At 43.7% G+C, this 20,711-nt stretch overlaps 1 protein-coding gene across 1 annotated transcript in view; it reads left to right on the forward strand.

Moving 5' to 3' along the window:
- Positions 1-20,711, forward strand: part of ADAM28 (ADAM metallopeptidase domain 28) — a 92,466-nt gene that overhangs the window by 37,940 nt on the left and 33,815 nt on the right. The window contains exons 5-7 of the mRNA XM_067470670.1: positions 2,237-2,313; positions 7,340-7,538; positions 11,880-11,942. Of these exons, the coding sequence (XP_067326771.1) occupies positions 2,237-2,313; positions 7,340-7,538; positions 11,880-11,942 (339 nt within the window). The remainder of the gene's footprint in view (positions 1-2,236; positions 2,314-7,339; positions 7,539-11,879; positions 11,943-20,711) is intronic.

The following is a 20,711-nucleotide window of genomic DNA, read 5'->3' on the forward strand; positions in this document are numbered from 1 at the left end:
TTTCAGTTAGTCTCAAAAAGGAAGTCAATGCAGAGGATGTACACAAACGTCCTCCTGTGCAAAGGCTTCGTCTCTTAAGACTTCCTGGGGGAGAACAGTTTTAAGAGCCTCTACAGATTCCCAAAAGGTTCCAGGGAAACAGCTTTACAGCCCTGAGGACTTCCGGAGGGAATAACAGCTCTGCTCATCAAGCCAGCTAAGTGACTACAGGCCTGTTGGTACGTCTGCTCGGTTCTGAGACGCAGTTCAGCCGGTAGTGGACTCAAATCAGTCAGGTTTAGGTTCACAACAGCCAGGGAGGAGCTAAAAAGGGGAATTTTCCTTTGAGCAAAGGTTTTGAAGATAGTGCCTGTTTCCTGTAAACAAGATTGCAAGAGCGAATAGACTGTTAAGCCTGTTTGTTCATTAATAAAGAACTGTTATATTTCTCAAGCCTCCTAAAGACTGTTTAATGAGGGAAATTTCTCTAAAGGCTTCTTTTCGGGCCCCCTGGCTTCCCGCTGGATGCAAGCCTAACATCCTCTCTTAAAAGCACCTCATTTCGGCTCCAGCGGCGACAGAACAGCCAGTGCGTGTTTCTCTTCTTCTACCATTTGTTTAACTTGCAGAAGCCCTCTTCTCTCTTCCTCCTGATTTTCTGGGCAGGTCAAGTCTGTCGACATCACTACGCGGGTGTAATGCGTAGTGGATTGTCATCAGTTCTCTTGTTTTTCTGTCCGGATCATCCAGCTCTGCTTGTGTCCAGTTCACAATCCCAGCCGTGTATCCAATGATGGGGATGGCCCAGGGGTTGAGAGCCTTGATCGTATTTCCACCATTTAATTTGCTCTTCAAAACCTTTCTGACTTTTTGGACATATTCTTTGCTGACCACCTTTTTCACATGCCCATGCTTGATATTGTCCAACTGTAGTATGCCCAGATATTTATAGCTTCAGGCTGATTGCATTTTATGGTTTGTCTGTTTGGCATCTCTATGCCCTCGCTTTGTGTAATTTTCCCTTCCTCCTCCTCCTCCTCCTCTTCCTCCTCCTCTTCTTCTTCCTCTTCCTCTTCTTCTGACACAAAAGCACAGTATGTCACAGCAAACGAGATCTCTATGCTGGATTTCATATCACAAAATCACAAGTCAAACCCTTCCCAAGCGTCTAGGACTGTGTGATGTATTTTGGAATGATGCGTGCAGATCCAAGTGAGGTGGCTTTTTGCAATTGACAGATCATGAATTTGTCGATGTTAATTGTTTCCAAATGCCAGCTGAGATATTTTGGCACGGCACCCAATGTGTGCCAATGACCACTGGGACCACCAGTGCTGGTTTATGCCAGAGCCTTTGCAGGTCGATTTTGAGGTCTTGATAGTGGCTGAGTTTTTCCTGTTGTTGTTGTTGTTGTTATTGAGCCCCGGTGGCACAGTGGGTTAAACCCCTGTGCCGGCAGGACTGAAGACCGACAGGTTGCAGGTCTGGGAAGAGCGTGGGTGAGCTCCCTCTATCAGCTCCAGCTCCTCATGCGGAGACATGAGAGAAGCCTCCCACAAGGATGGTAAAACATTTAAAAAATCCGGGTGTCCCCTGGGCAACGTCTTTGCAGATGGCCAATTCTCTCACACCAGAAGTGACTTGCAGTCGTACCTCACATGACAAATTATTATTATTATTATTATTATTATTATTATTATTATTGTCGAAGGCTTTCATGGCCGGAATCCATGGGTTGTTGTAGGTTTTTCCGGGCTATATGGCCATGTTCTGGAGGCAATTTTTCTCCTGACGTTTCACCTGCATCCATGGCAAGCATCCTCAGAGGTAGTGAGGTCTGTTGGAACTAGGAAAAATGGGTTTATATATCTGTGGAATGACCAGGGTGAGACAAAGGACTTTTGTTTGCTGGGGCTAGCTGTGAATGTTTCAGCTGATCACCTTGATTTGCATTCAATGGCTTGGAAGTGCCTGGGGGGAATCTTTTGTTGAGAGTGATTTCATGTGCCTGTTTAAATTGCCTCCAGAACATGGCCATATAGCCCGGAAAAACCTACAACAACCTATTATTATTATTATTATTATTATTATTATTATTATTATTATTATGTGTTCTCTGATGGTCTTTGGTGACCCTCTGACACCCCCTCACAATCCCCCCCAAGGGTCCCGACCCCCAGGTTGAGAATCACTGCTATAGAATAACATATCACCCTCCAGAAATATTTGACCTTACAAGACCTCTGTTTCCCTACAGGACCACTGCTATTATGGAGGACAGATTCCAAATGATACCGACTCTGCTGCAAGCATCAGTGCATGCAGTGGTTTGAGGTAAGATGGTCAACGGCCTGTTCTTTGTGAAAAACATAGTGTTGGAAGTTGTGTTGTTGCTATTATTATTGTTGACAAATATTTAAAATAAATTACATAGATACACAGTGCCTCCAGGACGCAGTTTGGGAGTGATCCTGGACTCATTGCTGAGCCTGGAACCCCAGGTCTCGGTGGTGGTCAGGGGAGCGTTTGCACAATTAAAACTTGTGCGCCAGCTGCGCCCATAACTTGGGAAGTCTGACTTGGCCATGGTGGTCCAAGCTCTGGTTACATCCCGTATAGACTACTGCAATGCTCTCTACGTGGGGTTGCCTCTGAAGACTGCCCGGAAGCTCCAACTAGTCCAACGTGCGGCAGCCAGATTACTAACAGGAGCGGAGTACAGGGAGCATACTACTCCTCTGTTGCGCCAGCTCCACTGGCTGCCAATCGGCTTCCGAGCACAATTCAAAGTGCTGGTGCTGACCTATAAATCCCTAAACGACTCCGGCCCAGTTTACCTGTCCGAACGGATTGTCCTCTACGAACCATCAAGGCTGCCAGTTCAGTTCCGAGCACAATTCAAGGTGCTGTTTTGACCTACAAAACCCTTTACGGTTCCGGTCCAGCGTATCTGTCCGAATGTATCTCCCTCTACGTCCCACCCCGGAATTTGAGATCTTCTGGGGAGGCCCTGCTCTCGACCCCACCGCTATCACAAGTGAGGCTGGTGGGGACGAGAAGCAGGGCCTTCTCAGTGGTGGCCCCTCACCTATGGAACTCACTCCTGGGGGGAAATCAGGGCATCAACATCCCTCCTCTCCTTCAGGAGGAAGGTAAAGATGTGGTTGTGGGACCAGGCCTTTGGGCAATCTGACAACTAGTTATGGACAACCAGATGGATAGGACTGAAAGGACTGACAATTGTGGAATTGGAATTTGAACCATGAGATTGTGAAACGCTGACCGTCAATGAGGAGAAATGGTTTGTATTGGTTTTTATTGCTTTTATTGGTTTTATGGTTGTTTTTGCCTTACAATAATTATTGTTTTCTGTTAATTGATGTTATTGCTAGAATTGCTAGTTCTGTTAACCGATGTTTATTGTCCTATTGTTGTTATGTGATGCGGGCATCGAATTGTGCCTTGCTTTTGTAAGCCGCCCTGAGTCCCCTCCGGGGTGAGAAGGGCGGAGTAGAAGCAACCAAAATAAATAAACAAACAAACAAACAAATAAATAAGATCTTCTGGAGGGGCCCTGCTCTCAGTCCCACCACCTTCGCAATCGCGGCTGGTGGGGATGAGAGACAGGGCCTTCTCGGTGGTGGCCCCTCGGCTGTGGAACTCTCTCCCGATAGAGCTCCGATCTGCCCCCTCCCTCCTGACTTTCAGAAAGATGGTAAAATCTTGACTCTGGAATTTCGCATTCTCAGATTGATGATCGAATCAATCACTGTTGACCACAAGGCGGATGGTGGTGAATTTGTGATTTTTCTTGACGCATTGGGTTTATGTAATTCTTGATCTGTATTTTAATGTGTTTTAATGTATTAATGTACTATGGTGTTATTATGCTTTATTTTATTTGTATATTGATTCTCTGTTGTTAGCCGGCCTGAGTCCCTCCTCAGAGGTCGAGAAGACCGGGTTATTTATTTATTTGTCGTGTCAGAACAACCAGTCAAATTATTTCTAACAGAATAGAGCAAACAAACAAATTACAAAATTTGCGAGTATGGTAGTTGGTTAAATGTCCCTTGACCAGTATCTGGCCACTTGGAGTGCTTCTGGTGTTGCTGCGAGAAGGTCCTCCATTGTGCATGTAGCAGGGCTCAGGTTGCATTGCAGCAGGTGGTCAGTGGTTTGCTCTTCTCCACACTCGCATGTCATGGATTCCACTTTGTAGCCCCATTTCTGAAGGTTGGCTCTGCATCTCGTGGTCCCAGAGCGCAGTCTGTTCAGTGCCTTCAAAGTCGCCCAGTCCTCTGTGTGCCCAGGGGGGAGTCTCTCATTTGGCATCAGCCACTGGTTGAGGTTCGGGGTTTGAGCCTGCCACTTTTGGACTCTCGCTTGCTGAGGTGTTCCAACGAGTGTCTCTGAGGATCTTAGAAAACTATTTCTTGATTTAAGTTGTTGACGTGCTGGCTGATACCCAAACAGGGGATGAGCTGGAGATGTCTCTGCCTTGGTCTTTTACTATTGGCTGCTACTTCCCGGCTTTATAAAAGCTCTAAATAAATAAATAAATAAATAAATAAAATAATTCCTTTGATTGAACAGAAGGAGCTGCCCCATATCAAGTCAGCCATCCTGTCCCCCAAGTTCAGTACAGTCTCTTCTAGTTAGTGGCAATAGCAGACAGAAACAGCTCGGGATGTTTTGCTCCTTGAAGTGGAACTAGAAATCTGACCTCCCCAACCAATCGAGGCGCATATTATGTTTTTGTGATCCCTGAGGCAGAACATTCCACAGACACCTCTCTTCTGTCAGTGCAAAGCTGGTGTCCTTTCATGACTCTCAAAGATCTGAGGCAATCACTTGACTCTGCTACTGCTACCTGAGCCTGCAAGGATAGATGCCAGTGACTGAACATGGGATTTTTAGCATCCAAAGCAAGTAGCCCACCACTGAGTGCTGCCTCTCATATGGCGACTCTGTGCTGGACGTTGGACAAGCTACTCTTTTGGATGAGAACTCTCAGAATCAGCAAGCATGAGCAATAGTCAGTGTCTGACCAAGAGAATCAAATCGACACCAGTTCCCAATTCAATAAAGACATCATCATAGTGGGCTTTAGAAGTACAATTGGCCCTCCACATTTCTACGTTTAGCTTTTGCAGATCTGATTGTTTCCAGATTTGATTAATACATCCTTTCTGGAAATGTTGAGGTCCTTCAGGGTGACTCTGGTCAACTTCTACCAAAAGTTGACCATATAGTCACATTGGAGGACCAAGCAAGAATATCACTCTATGAATGTCCAATGGAAGTTGACTTTAAACTGACCCTGGAAAGTTGTGAGTTTTTCGGATGGTATGGCCATGTTTCCAGAAGCATTCTCTCCTGGTTTTTCACTTGTATCTATGGCAGGCATCCTCAGATGCAAGCTCTGTTCGAAACTAGGAAAATAGGGTTTGTATATCTGTAGACTGTCCAGGGTGGGCGAAAGAACTCTTGTCTGTTGGAGGTAGGTGTGAATGTTGCAATTGGCTATATCCCATGCAGCTGTGGACAAGTCTACATAGGGACCACCAAACACAGTAATGCCCAAACACGAATCAAGGAACATGAAAGGCACTGCAGACTCCTTCAACCAGAGAAGTCAGCCATAGCAGAGCACCTGAGGAACCAACCTGGACACAGCGTATTATTTGAGGACACAGAAATGCTGGACCACCCTCACAACCACCGTGTCATACTATGCAGAGAAGCCATTGAAATCCACAGGCATGTGGACAATTTCAACAGAAACCATGAAAATGAACAAAATCTGGCTACTAGTATTAAAAAATTCTAAAATTATAACAGTAAATAAAGAACAACAGGAAAACTCCAGATCCCTTGTAGTCCGAGGATGAGGGTCTCCAAGTGTCCTGGCGGTGGGTCCGTAGGTGACTGTGGAGCCCTATTCTTGACCTGCATCTTCTCCCACAGTGAGGGCATTGGTTTCCAGGTGGAAAGCGGTCCCGGTTGGGGTTGGCTTGATGCGCCTTCCTCTTGGCACGTTTCTCTCTTGCGCCCTCCATTCGTGCCTCTTCAAATTCTACAGCACTGCTGGTCACAGCTGACCTCCAGCTGGAACGCTCAAGGGCCAGGGCTTCCCAGTTCTCAGTGTCTATGCCAGAGTTTTTAAGGTTGGCTTTGAGCCCATCTTTCAATCTCTTTTCCTGCCCACCAATATTCCGTTTTCTGTTCTTGAGTTCGGAGTAGAGCAACTGCTTTGGGAGATGGTGGCCGAGCATCCAGACAACGTGGCCGATCCAGCAGAGTTGATGGCGGAAGACCATCGCTTCGATGCTGGTGGTCTTTGCTTCTTTCAGCACGCTGACATTTGTCCACTTGTCTACCCAAGAGATTTGCAGGATTTTCCGGAGGCAGAACTGATGGAATCGTTCCAGGAGTTGCATGTGACGTCTGTAGACAGTCCACGTTTCGCAGGCATATAGCAGGGTTGGGAGGACAATAGCTTTATAGACAAGCACCTTGGTATCCCTACGGATGTCCTCAGGGTTAGCTAATCACCTCCCAACAATGGATTCCCCAGGCAGTAAGAATCCAGACCTTGAAACTGCTAGACCATTAAATGCTAACCAAGGTGGCAACATTCACACCTAGCTCCAACAGATAAGAGTTCTTTCTCCCACCCTGGACATCATATAAACCCAATTTTCCTAGTTTCCAGCAGTCCTCGCAACCTCTGAGGATGCCTGCCATAGATGCAGGCGAAATGTCAGGAGAGAATGCTTTTGGAACATGGCCACACAGCCTGGAAAACTCACAACAACTCAGTGATTAAGGCCATGAAATCCTTCGACAATACATTGACCCTGGAAGATCCAGAGATTCCAAGAGAGATGTTCTCTCTCCTTAAAAAAATATTTATTTACTTTTTTCCCACTCTAAAAACCACAAAAGTGGAATGTCTACTGTAGTCCATTCCTTTGAATACAAAACAAACGAATGAACCATTTGCTAACTAAACAGATCTTAGGAAGAACTCAATTATCTTTCTTATTTGCTATCTATGTGACAGAATGGCTGGCAAAAATGTCTTTCTCTAAGATAGAAGGGTCTCTGAGATGGAAACGTTGGCTCACCAGTTCATAGACTTGGAGGGTTTGCCTATTCACTTGAGGCTGAATCAGCATAGATTAAGCAAAGGAATGGAAATTAGGGTTTATGGCAACCAAGGTGTTTCAGATGTACTTCCAGAAAGGAGAATTAGGAGGTTGGGCTTGTACCATATTAACTGCCAATGCTTAGGAAAGGAGATGATTCATTTGGCTGAAAATGATCCTCACCATCCTTTGCGATGATTTTACAGAGGGTATTTCAAGAGTCGTGGGAAGCGATATATCATCGAACCCTTGAAGGCCTCAGAGCCTGATGCTCATGCGGTCTTCAGGTACGAAAGTCTGGAAACAAAAGACGAAACACCCAAGGTCTGTGGGGTAACCAACACAACCTGGCAGTCGGATGATGAGCCCATGAAAAAGACCTCCAGGATGAGCACCAGCGCAGAAGTAAGTCTTAACCTTCCAGGATCGGGGTGTAAATCTTGGGGTTTTTTATTGTCTCTCCTGTCCAAAGGAAACCACAATTGAAGAGAGATATTGACAAGCTGGAATGTGTCTAGAGCTGGAATGTGTCTAGAGGAGGCTAAAATGATCAAGGCTCTGGAGAACAAGCCAAATGAGGAGCGGCTTAAAGAGCAGCTTAAAGAGGAGACATGATAGCCATATGTAAATATGTGAGAAGAAGTCATAGGGAGGAGAGAGAAAGCTTGTTTTCTGCTTCCCTGGAGACTAGGATGCAATGAAACAATGGCTTCGAACTACAAGAAAGGAGATTCCATCTGAACATGAGGAAGAACTTCTTGACTGTGAGAATTGTTCAGCAGAGGAACTCTCTGCCTTGGAGTGTGGTGGAGGCTTAAAGAGCAGCTTAAAGAGGAGACAAGATAGCCATGTGTAAATATTGAGAGGAAGTCATAGGGAGGAGGGAGAAAGCTTGTTTTCTGGTGCCCTGGAGACTAGGATGCAATGGAACAATGGCTTCAAACTACAAGAAAGGAGATTCCATTTGAACATTAGGAGGAACTTCCTGACTGTGAGAGCTGTTCAGCAGTGGAACTCTCTGCCTTGGAGTGTGGTGGAGGCTTAAAGAGCCAGCTTAAAGAGGAGACATGATAGCCATTAGGCTTGGGTAACAACGGAAAAAATTGTTTCTAAACTCGTTTCGCTTTTAGGGGGTCTATTGCGTTTCGTTTTTTTAAAGAATTCCGAATTTTTCTTTAAAAAAATTCGAAATTTACGAAATTTCGTAAATTTCAAATTGATTTGTTAATGGCGGACGTGATTGCGCAATATGCTAAAAAAAAACCTCCAAATGGGACAGGGGGAACTTCTGAAGCTTTCCTTTTCCTCTGTTGTTGACTGTTGGTGTGATAAAACAAACAACAACTATATTATATTATATTATATTATTATAATATTATTATATTATATTATTGTATATTATATTATTATAATATATTGTATTATATATTATATATTATTATATTATATTACGAAAATAATTACGAAATAATTACGAAAATTGGAAAAATTGTCTCGATTCTTAATTACTCCTCACACTATTCCAAAATGGCTCAATATCGGATCGTAAGCTAATTTAAATACGAATTAATAACGAATTACGAAATTAACGAACGAAACCGCCCAAGCCTAATAGCCATGTGTAAATATGTGAGAGGAAGTCATAGGGAGGAGGGAGCAAGCTTGTTTTCTGCTTCCCTGGAGACTAGGACGCAATGGAACAATGGCTTCAAACTACAAGAGAGGAGATTCCATCTGAACATTAGGAGGAACTTCCTGACTGTGAGAGCTGTTCAGCAGTGGAACTCACTGCCCTGTAGCATGGTGGAGGCTCCTTCTTTGGAAGCTTTTCAACAGAGGCTGGATGGCCATCTGTCGGGGGTGCTTTGAATGCAATTTTTCTGCTTCTTGGCAGAATAGGGTTGGACTGGATGGCCCAGGAGGTCTCTTCCAACTCTAGGATTCTATGATTCTATGAAACAAAAGACTTGTTCTCCTTGTTGAGTAAGACTACTAGGCTTGGGCGGTTTCGTTCGTTAATTTCGTAATTCGTTATTACTTCGTATTTAAATTAGCTTACGATCCAATATTGAGCCATGCAGGAATAGTGTGAGGAGTAAATTAGATTCGAAACATTTTTTTCAATTTATTTCGTAATTATTTTGTAATTATTTCGTAATTATTTTCGCATGTCTGGTGCAAGTTTTATAGTTGTTGTGTGTTTTATCACACCAACAGTCAACAACGGAGGGAGAGGGAAGCTTCAGAAGTTCCCCCTGTCCCATTTGGAGGGTTTTTTTAGCATATTGCGCAATCTCGTCTGCCATTAACAAATCGATTCGTAATTATACGAAATTTCGTATATTTTGAAATTTTTAAAAGGAAAATTTCGGCATTATTAAAAAAAAAAACGAAACGCAAAGGCCCCCTAAAAACAAAACGAGTTTAGAACCAAATTTTTCCATGGTTAGCCAAGCCTAAAGACTACACATTTTCTGTATTTTTTTTTCTATATTTTGGGACTTTTGCGAAAAACAAAAAAGATTTTATTTTGCATTGTTTTTCGGACAGGACCTTTTTTTAAATGTGCAAAACACCAATTTTTCAACATTCCTGCCACTTAGAGAGGTTTTACTGTTCCTTCTCTTGCCTCCTTTCCAAACTCATAATTCGCTTAAGAATCTGCTGTGATAACTAACCTTATCTGCAGAGCTATTTTTGGATCTTTTCTATATGTGCCTCTCAGCAAATAGACAGATTCAAAATGCCGAGATGCAAAAGTTTAGTAACTGGTTTTGAAGAAATATGACACAATTTCCCAGCAAAGAAAGAGAACCCTCAAGATCTCAGCAGCTCTTGGTTGGTGTTACGGTCACTATGAGATAATTGATTTCGTAACCAAACAGCCTTCATTGCCACAATGGACAACCTATATGTCTTCTAATATGAAGAGTCTCCCAGGCTTCTTGGCAGCTTTTAATCTATATAAATAAAAACGTAATGTTCGTTTGTGGGATTCACAGAACTCAAAAACCACTGGACAAATTGCCACCAAATTTGGGCACACTCAAAAAAATGATTTCGTCATTTGGGAGTTGTAGTTACTGGGATTTATAGTTCACCTACAATCAAAGAGCATTCTGAACTCAACCAACGATGAAATTGAACCACACTTGGCACACAGTTCTCCCATGACCAACAGAAAATACTGGAAGGCTTTGGTGGGCAGTGTCCTTTGGTTTTGGAGTTGTAGTTCACCTACATCCAGAGATCACTGTGGACTCAAACAATGATGGATCTGGACCAAATTCTACATGAATACTCAATATGCCCAAACGTGAACACTGGTGGAGTTTGGAGAAAATAGAATCTTGACATTTAGGAGTTGTAGTTGCTCGGATTTATAGTTCACCTACAATCAAAGAGCATTCTGAACTCAACCAACGATGGACTTGAACCAAACTTGGCACACAGAACTCCCATGACCAACAGAAAATACTGGAAGGCTTTGGTGGGCAGTGTCCTTTGGTTTTGGAGTTGTAGTTCACCTACATCCTGAGATCACTGTGGACTCAAACAATGATGGATCTGGACCAAACTCTACATGAATACTCAATATGCCCAAACGTGAACACTGGTGGAGTTTGGAGAAAATAGAATCTTGACATTTAGGAGTTGTAGTTGCTGGGATTTATAGTTCACCTACAATCAAAGAGCATTCTGAACTCAACCAACGATGGACTTGAACCAAACTTGGCACACAGAACTCCCATGACCAACAGAAAATACTGGAAGGGTTTGTTGGGCAGTGTCCTTTGGTTTTGGAGTTGTAGTTCACCTACATCCAGAGATCACTGTGGACTCAAACAATGATGGATCTGGACCAAACTCTACATGAATACTCAATATGCCCAAACGTGAACACTGGTGGAGTTTGGAGAAAATAGAATCTTGACATTTAGGAGTTGTAGTTGCTGGGATTTATAGTTCACCTACAATCAAAGAGCATTCTGAACTCAACCAACGATGGACTTGAATCAAACTTGGCACACAGAACTCCCATGACCAACAGAAAATACTGGATGAGTTTGGTGGGCATTGATCTTGAGTTTGGGAGTTGTAGTTCATCTACATCCAGAGAGCACTGTGGATTGAAACAGTGATAGATCTGGATCAAGCTTAGCACGAATACTCAAATGCCCAAATGTGAACACTAGTGGAGTTTGAGGGAAAGAGACTTGATATTTGGGAGTTGTAGTTGCTGGGATTTATAGTTCACCTACAATCAAAGAGCATTCTGAACTCCACCAACAATTGCATTGAACCAAACTTAACAAACAGAACTCCAATGACCAACAGAAAATAGTTTTCTGATGGTCTTTGATGACCTCTCTGAAACCCCCTCATGACCCCCCAGTGTTCCCGACCCCCAGGTTGAGAAATACTGCTCTAGAGGTACAGGAAACAAATTTGCTTCATCTACTATATGACATCCTTTCTTTAACATTTACACACGGTTATCATGCCATTTACTGCCCTTTTTTTCTCCAGACTAAACATATCCAGCCCCCTAAGAATGAATAAACTCTAATTTAATAAATGTTTTACTTTATCAGTTGGTATTTCTTTCGCTTATATGCTTTGCCTGGGCTGAGAAACTGCAGTTTTTATTATCTAAAATTTTGATTATCCTGTGAGCTGGCATTCTTGTTCACTCCATACTTAGAAACCTCATCTGGATTGTCTTTGTATCATTCTTCTGTTTAGAAACAAGCCTACCTGAAGGCCAGAAAATACGTTGAACTTTACATCGCTGTAGACAACAGAGTGGTAAGTATGTCCATGAATGTGTCTGTAATTTTATTTAAAGAAAGGCAGTGAATTTCCAACTTTACAAAAAAGTACTAACTGGTTGGTTAGGGATTTGGCACAAGTGCCCTCTGCCGGCAGAAATCCCCTTTGTTGACAGGGATGTTTTCTATAGTTTATCTCAAAAGTCTATTTGCACAAATGTCTCTGCCGGTGAAAATATACTGGCAGAAGAAGCAAATATTGGTTGGAGAGTGGACAGACGTTGCGAAGGAGAGGCTAGTTTCATTGGATCTAACCTTTCCCAGTCCATTGTGGCATGATGAGGATATTTATTTATTTATCGTGTCATCAGCAACCATACCATTGTATTACATTTCTAACAGAACAAAACAAACAAACAGACTAAAAACCACAAATTTTGCAAGCTTGGTAGTTGATTAAATGTCCTTTGACCAGTATCTGGCCACTTGGAGTGCCTCTGGTGTTGCCGCAAGGAGGTCCTCCTTTGTGCATGTGGCAGGGCTTAGGTTGCATTGCAGCAGGTGGTCAGTGGTTTGCTCCTCTCCGTACTCGCATGTCGAGGATTCCACTTTGTGGCCCCATTTCTTAAGACTGGCTCTGCATCTCGTGGTGCCAGAGCGCAGTCTGTTCAGCGCCTTCCAAGTCGCCCAGTCTTCTGTGTGCCCAGAGGGGAGTCTCTCATCTGGTATCACCCACAGATTGAGGTGCTGGGTTTGAGCCTGCCACTTTTGGACTCTCGCTTGCTGGAGTGTTCCAGCGAGTGCCTCTGTAGATCTTAGAAAACTCTTTCTTGATTTAAGTCGTTGGCGTGCTGGCTGATACCCAAACAGGGGATGAGCTGGAGATGTCTGTGCCTTGGTCCTTTCACTATTGGCTGCTACTTCCCGGCAGATGTCAGGTGGTTCGATACCAGCTAAGCAGTGTAATTTCTCCAGTGGTGTAGGGTGCAGACACTCTGTGATAATGCGGCATGTCTCATTAAGAGCCACATCCACTGTTTTAGCATGGTGAGATGTGTTCCACACTGGGCATGCGTACTCAGCAGCAGAGTAGCACAGCGCAAGGGCAGATGTCTTCACTGTGTCTGGTTGTGATCCCCAGGTTGTGCCAGTCAGCTTTCGTATGATATTGTTTCTAGCGCCCACTTTTTGCTTGATATTCAGGCAGTGCTTCTTGTAGGTCAGAGCACGGTCCAGAGTGACTCCCAGGTATTTGGGTGTCTGTAATGTTTATACAGAAAGGCAGTGTATTTCCAACACACAAAAAAAAAAGCACTGGCTGTTTGGTTAAGGATTTGGCACAAGTGCCCTCTGCCGGGAGAAATCCCCTTTTGTTGACGGGGAAGTTTTCTATAGTTTATCTCATAAGTCTGTTTGCAAAAATGTGTCTGCTGGTGAAAATACACTGGCAGAAGAAGCAAAAATCGGGTGGAGAGTGGACAGACATTGCGAAGGAGAGGCTAGCTTCATTGGATCTCACCTTTCTCAGTCCATTGTGCCATGATGAGAGTAATAAATAATTTCCACTTCTGAGTTCAAGCTAAAGTAAACATGTTGGATATATTTGCTGAATTATAAAACTCTTCAGTGGTTCTCAACCTTCCTAATGCCATGACCCCTTAATACAGTTCCTCATGTTGTGGTGACCCCCCAACCATAAAATTACTTTTGTTGCTACTTCATAACTGTCATTTTGCAACTGTTATGAATCGTAATGTAAATATCTGATATGCAGGATGTATTTCCATTCACTGGACGAAATTTGGCACAAATATCCAATATGCCCAAATTTGAGTAGTGATGGGGTTGGAGGGGATTGATTTCATCATTTGGGAGTTGTACTTGCTGGGATTTATAGTTCACCTACAATTAAAGAGTATTCGGAACGCCAAGCAACAATGGAATTTAATCAAACTTGGCACGCAGAACTCCCATGAGCAACAGAAAATACTGCAAGGATTTGGTGGGCATTGACCTTGAGTTTTGGAGTTGTAGTTCACCTACATCCAGAGAGCATTGTGGACTCAAACAATGATGGATCTGGACTAAACTTGGCATAAATACTCAATCTGCCCAAATGTGAAAACTGGTGGCGTATGGAGGAAATAGACCTTTGGGATTGTAGTTGCTGGGATTTATAGTTCACCTACAATCAAAGAGCCCTATAAACCCCACCAAGGATAGAATTGGGCCAGACTTCCCTCACAGAACTCCCATGAGCAACAGAAAATACTGGAAGGGTTTGGCATTGACCTTGAATTTTGGAGTTGCAGTTCACCTGCATCCAGAGAGCACTGTGAAGTTTGAACTCAAAAAATGATGGATCTGGACCAAACTTGGCACGAATACTCAATATGCCCAAATGTGAACACTGGTGGAGTTTGGAGAAAATAGACCTTTGGGAGTTGTAGTTCCTGGGATTTGGTGAACCCCACCAATGATGGAATTGAACCAAACTTGGCACACAGAACTCCCATGACCAACAGAAAACACTGGAAGGGTTTAGTCAGCATTGCCCTTGAGTTTTGGAGTTGTTGTTCACCTACATCCAGAGCACCGTGTTCCTAAGACCATCAGAAATATGTGTTTTCTGCTGGTCTTTGGTCATTCTTTTGACACCCCCCTCATGACCACCCCATGGGTCCCATCCCCCAGGTTGAGAAACGCTGCTCCAAGGGTTTGCATTCAGCCCATGGGCTTTGCAATATCTATCCTTGGTAAAAGCATTTTTATTTATTTCAATTACTTCTACCCCGCCCTTCTCACCCCCGAGAGGGGACTCAGGGCGGCTTACAAAGAAGGCACAATTCGATGCCTATGTCAAATATACATGCGTACAAGGTTAAAATCAACAGTACATAACACAATCAGTAAACTAATCTCATGCTCAGTGTTCAGAGTTCCAAAAATCCATTCCGTTCAGTCAGTTCCTGTCCATCTTGAAGGTCCTTCCTTTAGCTGCCAGAACGTCCAAATGCCTGGTCCCACATCCAAGTTTTCAATTTTTTTTCTAAATGACAAGAAGGAAGTCGCCGATCTGATCTCCCCGGGGAGTGAATTCCACAGGTGAGGGGCCACCACCAAGAAGGCCCTGCTCCTCGTCCCTGCCAGCCTCACTTGTGATAGAGGTGGGGTCGAGAGCAGGGCCTCCCCAGAAGATCTTAAACTCCGAGGTGGGACGTAGAGGGAGATCCGTTCGGACAGATACACTGGGCCGGAACCGTATAGGGTTTTGTAGGTCAGCACCAGCACTTTGAATTGTGCTTGGAAGCCGATTGGCAGCCAGTGGAGCTGGCGCAACAGCGGAGTAGTATGCTCCCTGTACCCCACTCCTGTTAGTAACCTGGCTGCCGCACGTTGGACTAGTAGCTTCCAGGCAGTCTTCAGAGGCAACCCCACGTAGAGAGCGTTGCAGTAGTCTATACGGGATGTAACCAGAGCGTGGACCACCGTGGCCAACTCAGACTTCCCAAGGTACGGGCGCAGCTGGCGCACAAGTTTTAATTTTGCAAAAGCTCTCCCGGCCACCGCCGAGACCTGGGGTTCCAGGCTCAGCGATGAGTCCAGGATCACTCCCAAGCTGCGAACCTGCGTCTTCAGGGGGAGTGGAACCCCATCTAACACAGGCTGTAATCCTATGCCCTGTTCGGCCTTACGACTGACCAGGAGGACCTCTGTCTTGTCTGGATTCAATTTCAATTTGTTAGCTCTCATCCAGTCTGACACAGCAACCAAGCACCGGTTCAAGGTCTGGACAGCCTCCTTGGTAACAGGTGGGAAGGAGTGACAGATTTGGACATCATCTGCGTAGAGATAACATTTTCCCTAATGCCCTCACATAGTATAAGCATTCAGACTACCAACATGGTTTGGAAGCACAAAGAAAACTGGGTTTTCAAAGGAGAACTTATGCATTAAAATGTCCCAACATACAAATTTGCATTTCTTCACAAGACAGTCTTGTGAAAATTACTTGAAAGGCAAATGATCTTAGGATGATGTCATTTGAGGCTTAGTTCCTTCCTCCTGACAACTGTGACCACATTGTCATTCCACTTCCATATATAGCACTGGTCTCTGAAATGCTTATCTCAACAAAAAAAATATGTAAGAGGTCTATTGTATGGAGGATCAAAGTTCTACCATGCAATAAGTCGATTTCCATATGCCATTAAGAATTACCTAACCTGAGCAGTTTTATTATAGTGACATTTATGATTTTTCTTGTAAATTAATACCTGACTAAGGAAATTGCCCTAGAAGAGAAAGGGGCAGTGCATGGGTCATTGAAAAGCGCAAAGACATATTGCTGGAATGTAAATGGCTACAGGATAATGCCAACTCAGCAGCTCATCTGTTGGCTCATAAGAACATGAATTGACAGAAATAGGATCTCATGTGCAGGTCATCCGCAGAGCTCGATATGCTTGTCAATTCTTAAGATGAAAAGCACATGTCTGCATTTTAGATGGATTAGGAATCAGCTGGTTTTCCCTGTAATAGGCAGTAAGAGCACCTAAAGCTTCAGGGAAAAATTCTGTTCAACCATTTCAAAGCTCTCTGCTTGGGCGGTGATGGCATGATCGTCAGCATAGATGAAACTCTCTGTCCGTTCTAGCAGTGGCTGATCATTTGTGTAAATACTAGGGCTGGGCGGTTTCGTTTCGTTAATTCGTAATTCGTTAATAATTCGTTAATTTTTAAATTACAAAATGATAACAAACCATTCTGGAGCAATTTTTTTAAAAAACGAATTTTTAAACACGTTTTGTAAATGCTTCGTATTTCGTTATTGTATTCGTTTCGTTATTGTTCTGAGGTCATTTCGTTATTATTTCCGCATGTCTGGGGCAAGTTTTTTGTTTAATTAGTGAAAAAAAATTATAATATCACACCAACAGTCAAGAACAGAGGGAGAGGGAAGCTTCAGAAGGTTTTGGAGATTTTTTAGCGTATTTCGCGGTCGCGTCCGCCATTAACGAATCGATTCGTTATTGTTTCGGAAATCGATTCGTTAATGTTTTGAAATTTTTTTCACATTTACAAAATTTCGTAAATATCGAACTTTTTAAAAGGAAAATTTTGTAATTATTTTAAATAACGAAACGCAAAAACCCCCAAAAAACGAATCGATTTTAGAAACAAATTTTTCCGTTGTTACCCAGGCCTAGTAAATACTGATGGAGCAAGCACACTCCCCCGAGGAAGACTGTTCTTCTGTTTTCGCCTATGTCTTGCCTGAAACATGGTTTTAACCCATTCTTTGTTCCCGACACAGTAATTTCACCTGGTTTCCTATGAGGCAGGGAGTTTAGAGATGTTGACAAAGTACATTCTGTCCCACTCATAAATGGTTGAATGAGTTTCATGGATCTCTTGGGATTGAGGCATTCTTGCAATACGTGTTTGCCCAGAGATGATAGTGGATAAGAAAGAATATGTCGTATGGCCACCATGAGCCAGCATGGTACAGAGGCTTTCGTGTTGAACTCTGGAGACCAGGATTCCATTCCATGCTCAGCCATAGAAATTCACTAGATGATTGCACAATCTCAGCACCAGAAAAACCTGTGATAAATTCATTTTAGGAATGCTTGAAGACACACAACTTAGAGCAATGTCTCTTAACCTGAAGGTCGGGATCCCGGGGGGGGGGGGGGGGTCATGACGCGGTGTCAGAGGGGTCACCAAAGTATTTTCTGTTGGCCATGAGGGTTCTGTGTGGGAAGTTTGGCCCAATTCTATTGTTGGTGGGGTTTAGAAAGCTCTTTGATTGTAGGTAAACTATAAATCCCAGAAATTACAAATCTCAAATGTAAAGGCCTATTTTCCCCAAACTCCACCAGTGTTCACATTTCGGCATATTGTGTATTCATGCCAAGTTTGGTCCAGATCCATCATTATTTGATTTCACAGTGCTCTCTGGATGCAGGTGAACAACAACTCCCAAACTCAATGCCAATGCCCACCAAACCCAGTATTTTCTGTTGGTCATGGGAGGTCTGTGTGCCAAGTTTGGTTCAATTCCATCGTTGGTGAGGTTCTGAATACTCTTTGACTGTGGGCGAACTATGAATCCCAGCAATGTACAGGCCTATTTTCCCCAAATTCCACCAGTGTTCACATTTGGGCATATTAAGTATTCATGCCAAGTTTGGTCCAGATCCATCATTGTTTGAGTCCACAGTGCTCTCTTGATGTAGGTAAACTACAACTCCCAAACTCAAGGTCAATGCTCACCAAACCCTTCCAGTTTTTCTGTTGGTCATTGAAGTTCTGTGTGCCAAGTTTGGTTCAATTCCATTGTTGGTGAAGTTCAGAATGTTCTTTGATTGTAGGCGAACTATAAATCCCAGCAACTACAACTCCCAAATGACAAACTCAATATCCCCCCAACCCCACTAAGCAGTGAAATTTGGGTGTATCAGGTATTTGTGCCAAATTTGGTCCAATGGATAAAAATACATCCTCCATATCAGATATTTACATTACGATTCATAACAGTATGAATCGTAATGTAAATATCTGATATGATATTTCAAAATTAGAGCTATGAAGTAGCAACGGAAATAATGCTATGGTTGTGAAATGGCAGGGAGAAGGTTTCAGGGAAAGAGACAAAGAGAGTTCCGGAGGTCTAAAAAAGCACGGATTTTATTTCCAGCTGGGGTCCTGGAGTAGACTTGCATCCAAAAGCAAACCAGAGCCATGAAATAGGTACAGACTGTGGCTTTCGTAGATTCCAAATGCAAGCAAACAAAGAACATACGTCTATATACATTTACATCATTCACTACGTCATCTTAGCATCAAATTCTATCTTCTAACATGCAAAAAACATGTCTCTGTGTATTCCTAGGAGCAGCCTGCATCCATCAGGGGCCTGCTTTTGACCTGTCAGGAGGCTCCTTCCCTAAAGGGATGCTGGGAGATGTAGTCCGGAAGAGAGTGTGGATATGCTATTGTGTGTTTTTGTACCAGCCTCTGTGGCTTATCTCTCTCTCCTGGAATGTACAGATAACATGCCCCCCCCCCCCCCTTCAGCTCCCTTCTTGCTGTGCCTGGACGCAGCTTGCTTGTCCATTAGCATTCTTTCTATACAGAGAGAGAGCCTGATTTTTCTATATATTTCAGTGCTTGTAAAGTACATACATATATGGGGCCCCCGGTGGCGCAGTGGGTTAAAGCACCGAGCTGCTGAGCTTGTTGATCGAAAGGTCGCAGGTTCAATTCCGGGGAGCGGCGTTAGCTTCCACTGTCAGTCCTAGCTTCTGCCAACCTAGCAGTTCGAAAACATGCAAATGTGAGTAGATCAATAGGTACCGCTCCGGCAGGAAGGTAACGGCGCTCCATGCAGTCATGCCGGCCACATGACCTTGGAGGTGTCTATGGACAACGCTGGCTCTTCGGCTTAGAAATGGAGATGAGCACCACACCCCAGAGTCAGACATGACTGGACTTAATGTCAGGGGACTACCTTTACCTAAAGTACATACAATTTTTTACATAAATAAATATCTATTTTTCCAATATCTCCTCATCAGTTGGGGTTCACCACAACATGAGGAACTGTATTAAGGGGTTGTGGCATTAGGGAGGTTGAGAACCACTGACTTAGAGGCACACAACAACAGCACCAACCACAATGACTTCAACTTCAACTCTTACATCAACATCAACACATGTTCTGTTGCCACTGAGTCCGAACAAAATGTCTTTATTCTACAGGACGCACACTTTAAACCCAGTGGGAAGCCGGGGTGCCCGAAGAGAGATTGTTAGAGACTTCCAGAAGTAATGGGCTTTAGAGTCTTTAAAAGTACAACAAAGTCTTTATTAAGGAACAAATCTTCAAACAACTTCAAGGCTTTACCATTCAAGTCTTTAAGAGACTGGCACTAACATGGTTTGACTGTACTATCTCAGCATAAGGAAGAACTCTTTATAATCCCTCCCAGGCCGCTTTCTATCTATGCCTAGTCGGCGTGGGTGCTGCTACCGAAATCCACATGTGTCTGGGTATCGAGCAGACCTTACCGGCTGAGGCTTGAAGATACAGCAGTTGGAGTTCCATTGTTCTGTAATGCTGTCCTGTGGAAACTTCAAGGCTGTTTTTCCCCTCTGGTGCTGTGAGGCTGAGAGGCTGTGAGCTCTCAGCCAGCCTTCGGGACCTTTTCCTTCCGTTTCCCTGGAACTGAATAGTCAGTTTGGACCCCGGATGGTCACTGGATGGACGCTGGATCGCTGTTTCTATTTCCCCAGAAGGTTTTGAGGAATGAAGCCTTTCCTACGAGACTAGCTGATCTGCGTCCTATAGACTGGCTTCCTTGTGTTACTGCCAGAAAAATGGCCCCTTCCCTCCAAAAAACCCAGAGAAGGGCAGGACCAGGGATCCTAACTATTATTGACAGGTGGCTTGCCCTATGAATGTAGCCAAAGGAAGCCACCTATCTGCAAAGTCCCTGCAACTTAGGACTATGAACAAACACTCAGTGCAAAACACAAAATTGGAGCCCCTGGAACAGCTGTTCCAGAACAACACATCAGTTGCAATTCGCCATCAAAGAATGCCAGAGAGGTTTATGAGCTTCAAGCTCAAGCACTGCAAAAGTTTGAATTGCAGACTTTCTATGGTTGCATTACAATTCCCTTCACAGAACTATATATCAAAGTGTTCTTAGCTGCCCTACAGCAAAAGGATTCCAAGGTGTTGCATTAGATGATGAATAAAATGATTCATCTCCATGTATTAACCCAATATAATGAA

Source organism: Anolis sagrei, chromosome 7, assembly GCF_037176765.1.
Source record: "Anolis sagrei isolate rAnoSag1 chromosome 7, rAnoSag1.mat, whole genome shotgun sequence".
In the NCBI taxonomy this organism is placed as follows: domain Eukaryota; kingdom Metazoa; phylum Chordata; class Lepidosauria; order Squamata; family Dactyloidae; genus Anolis; species Anolis sagrei.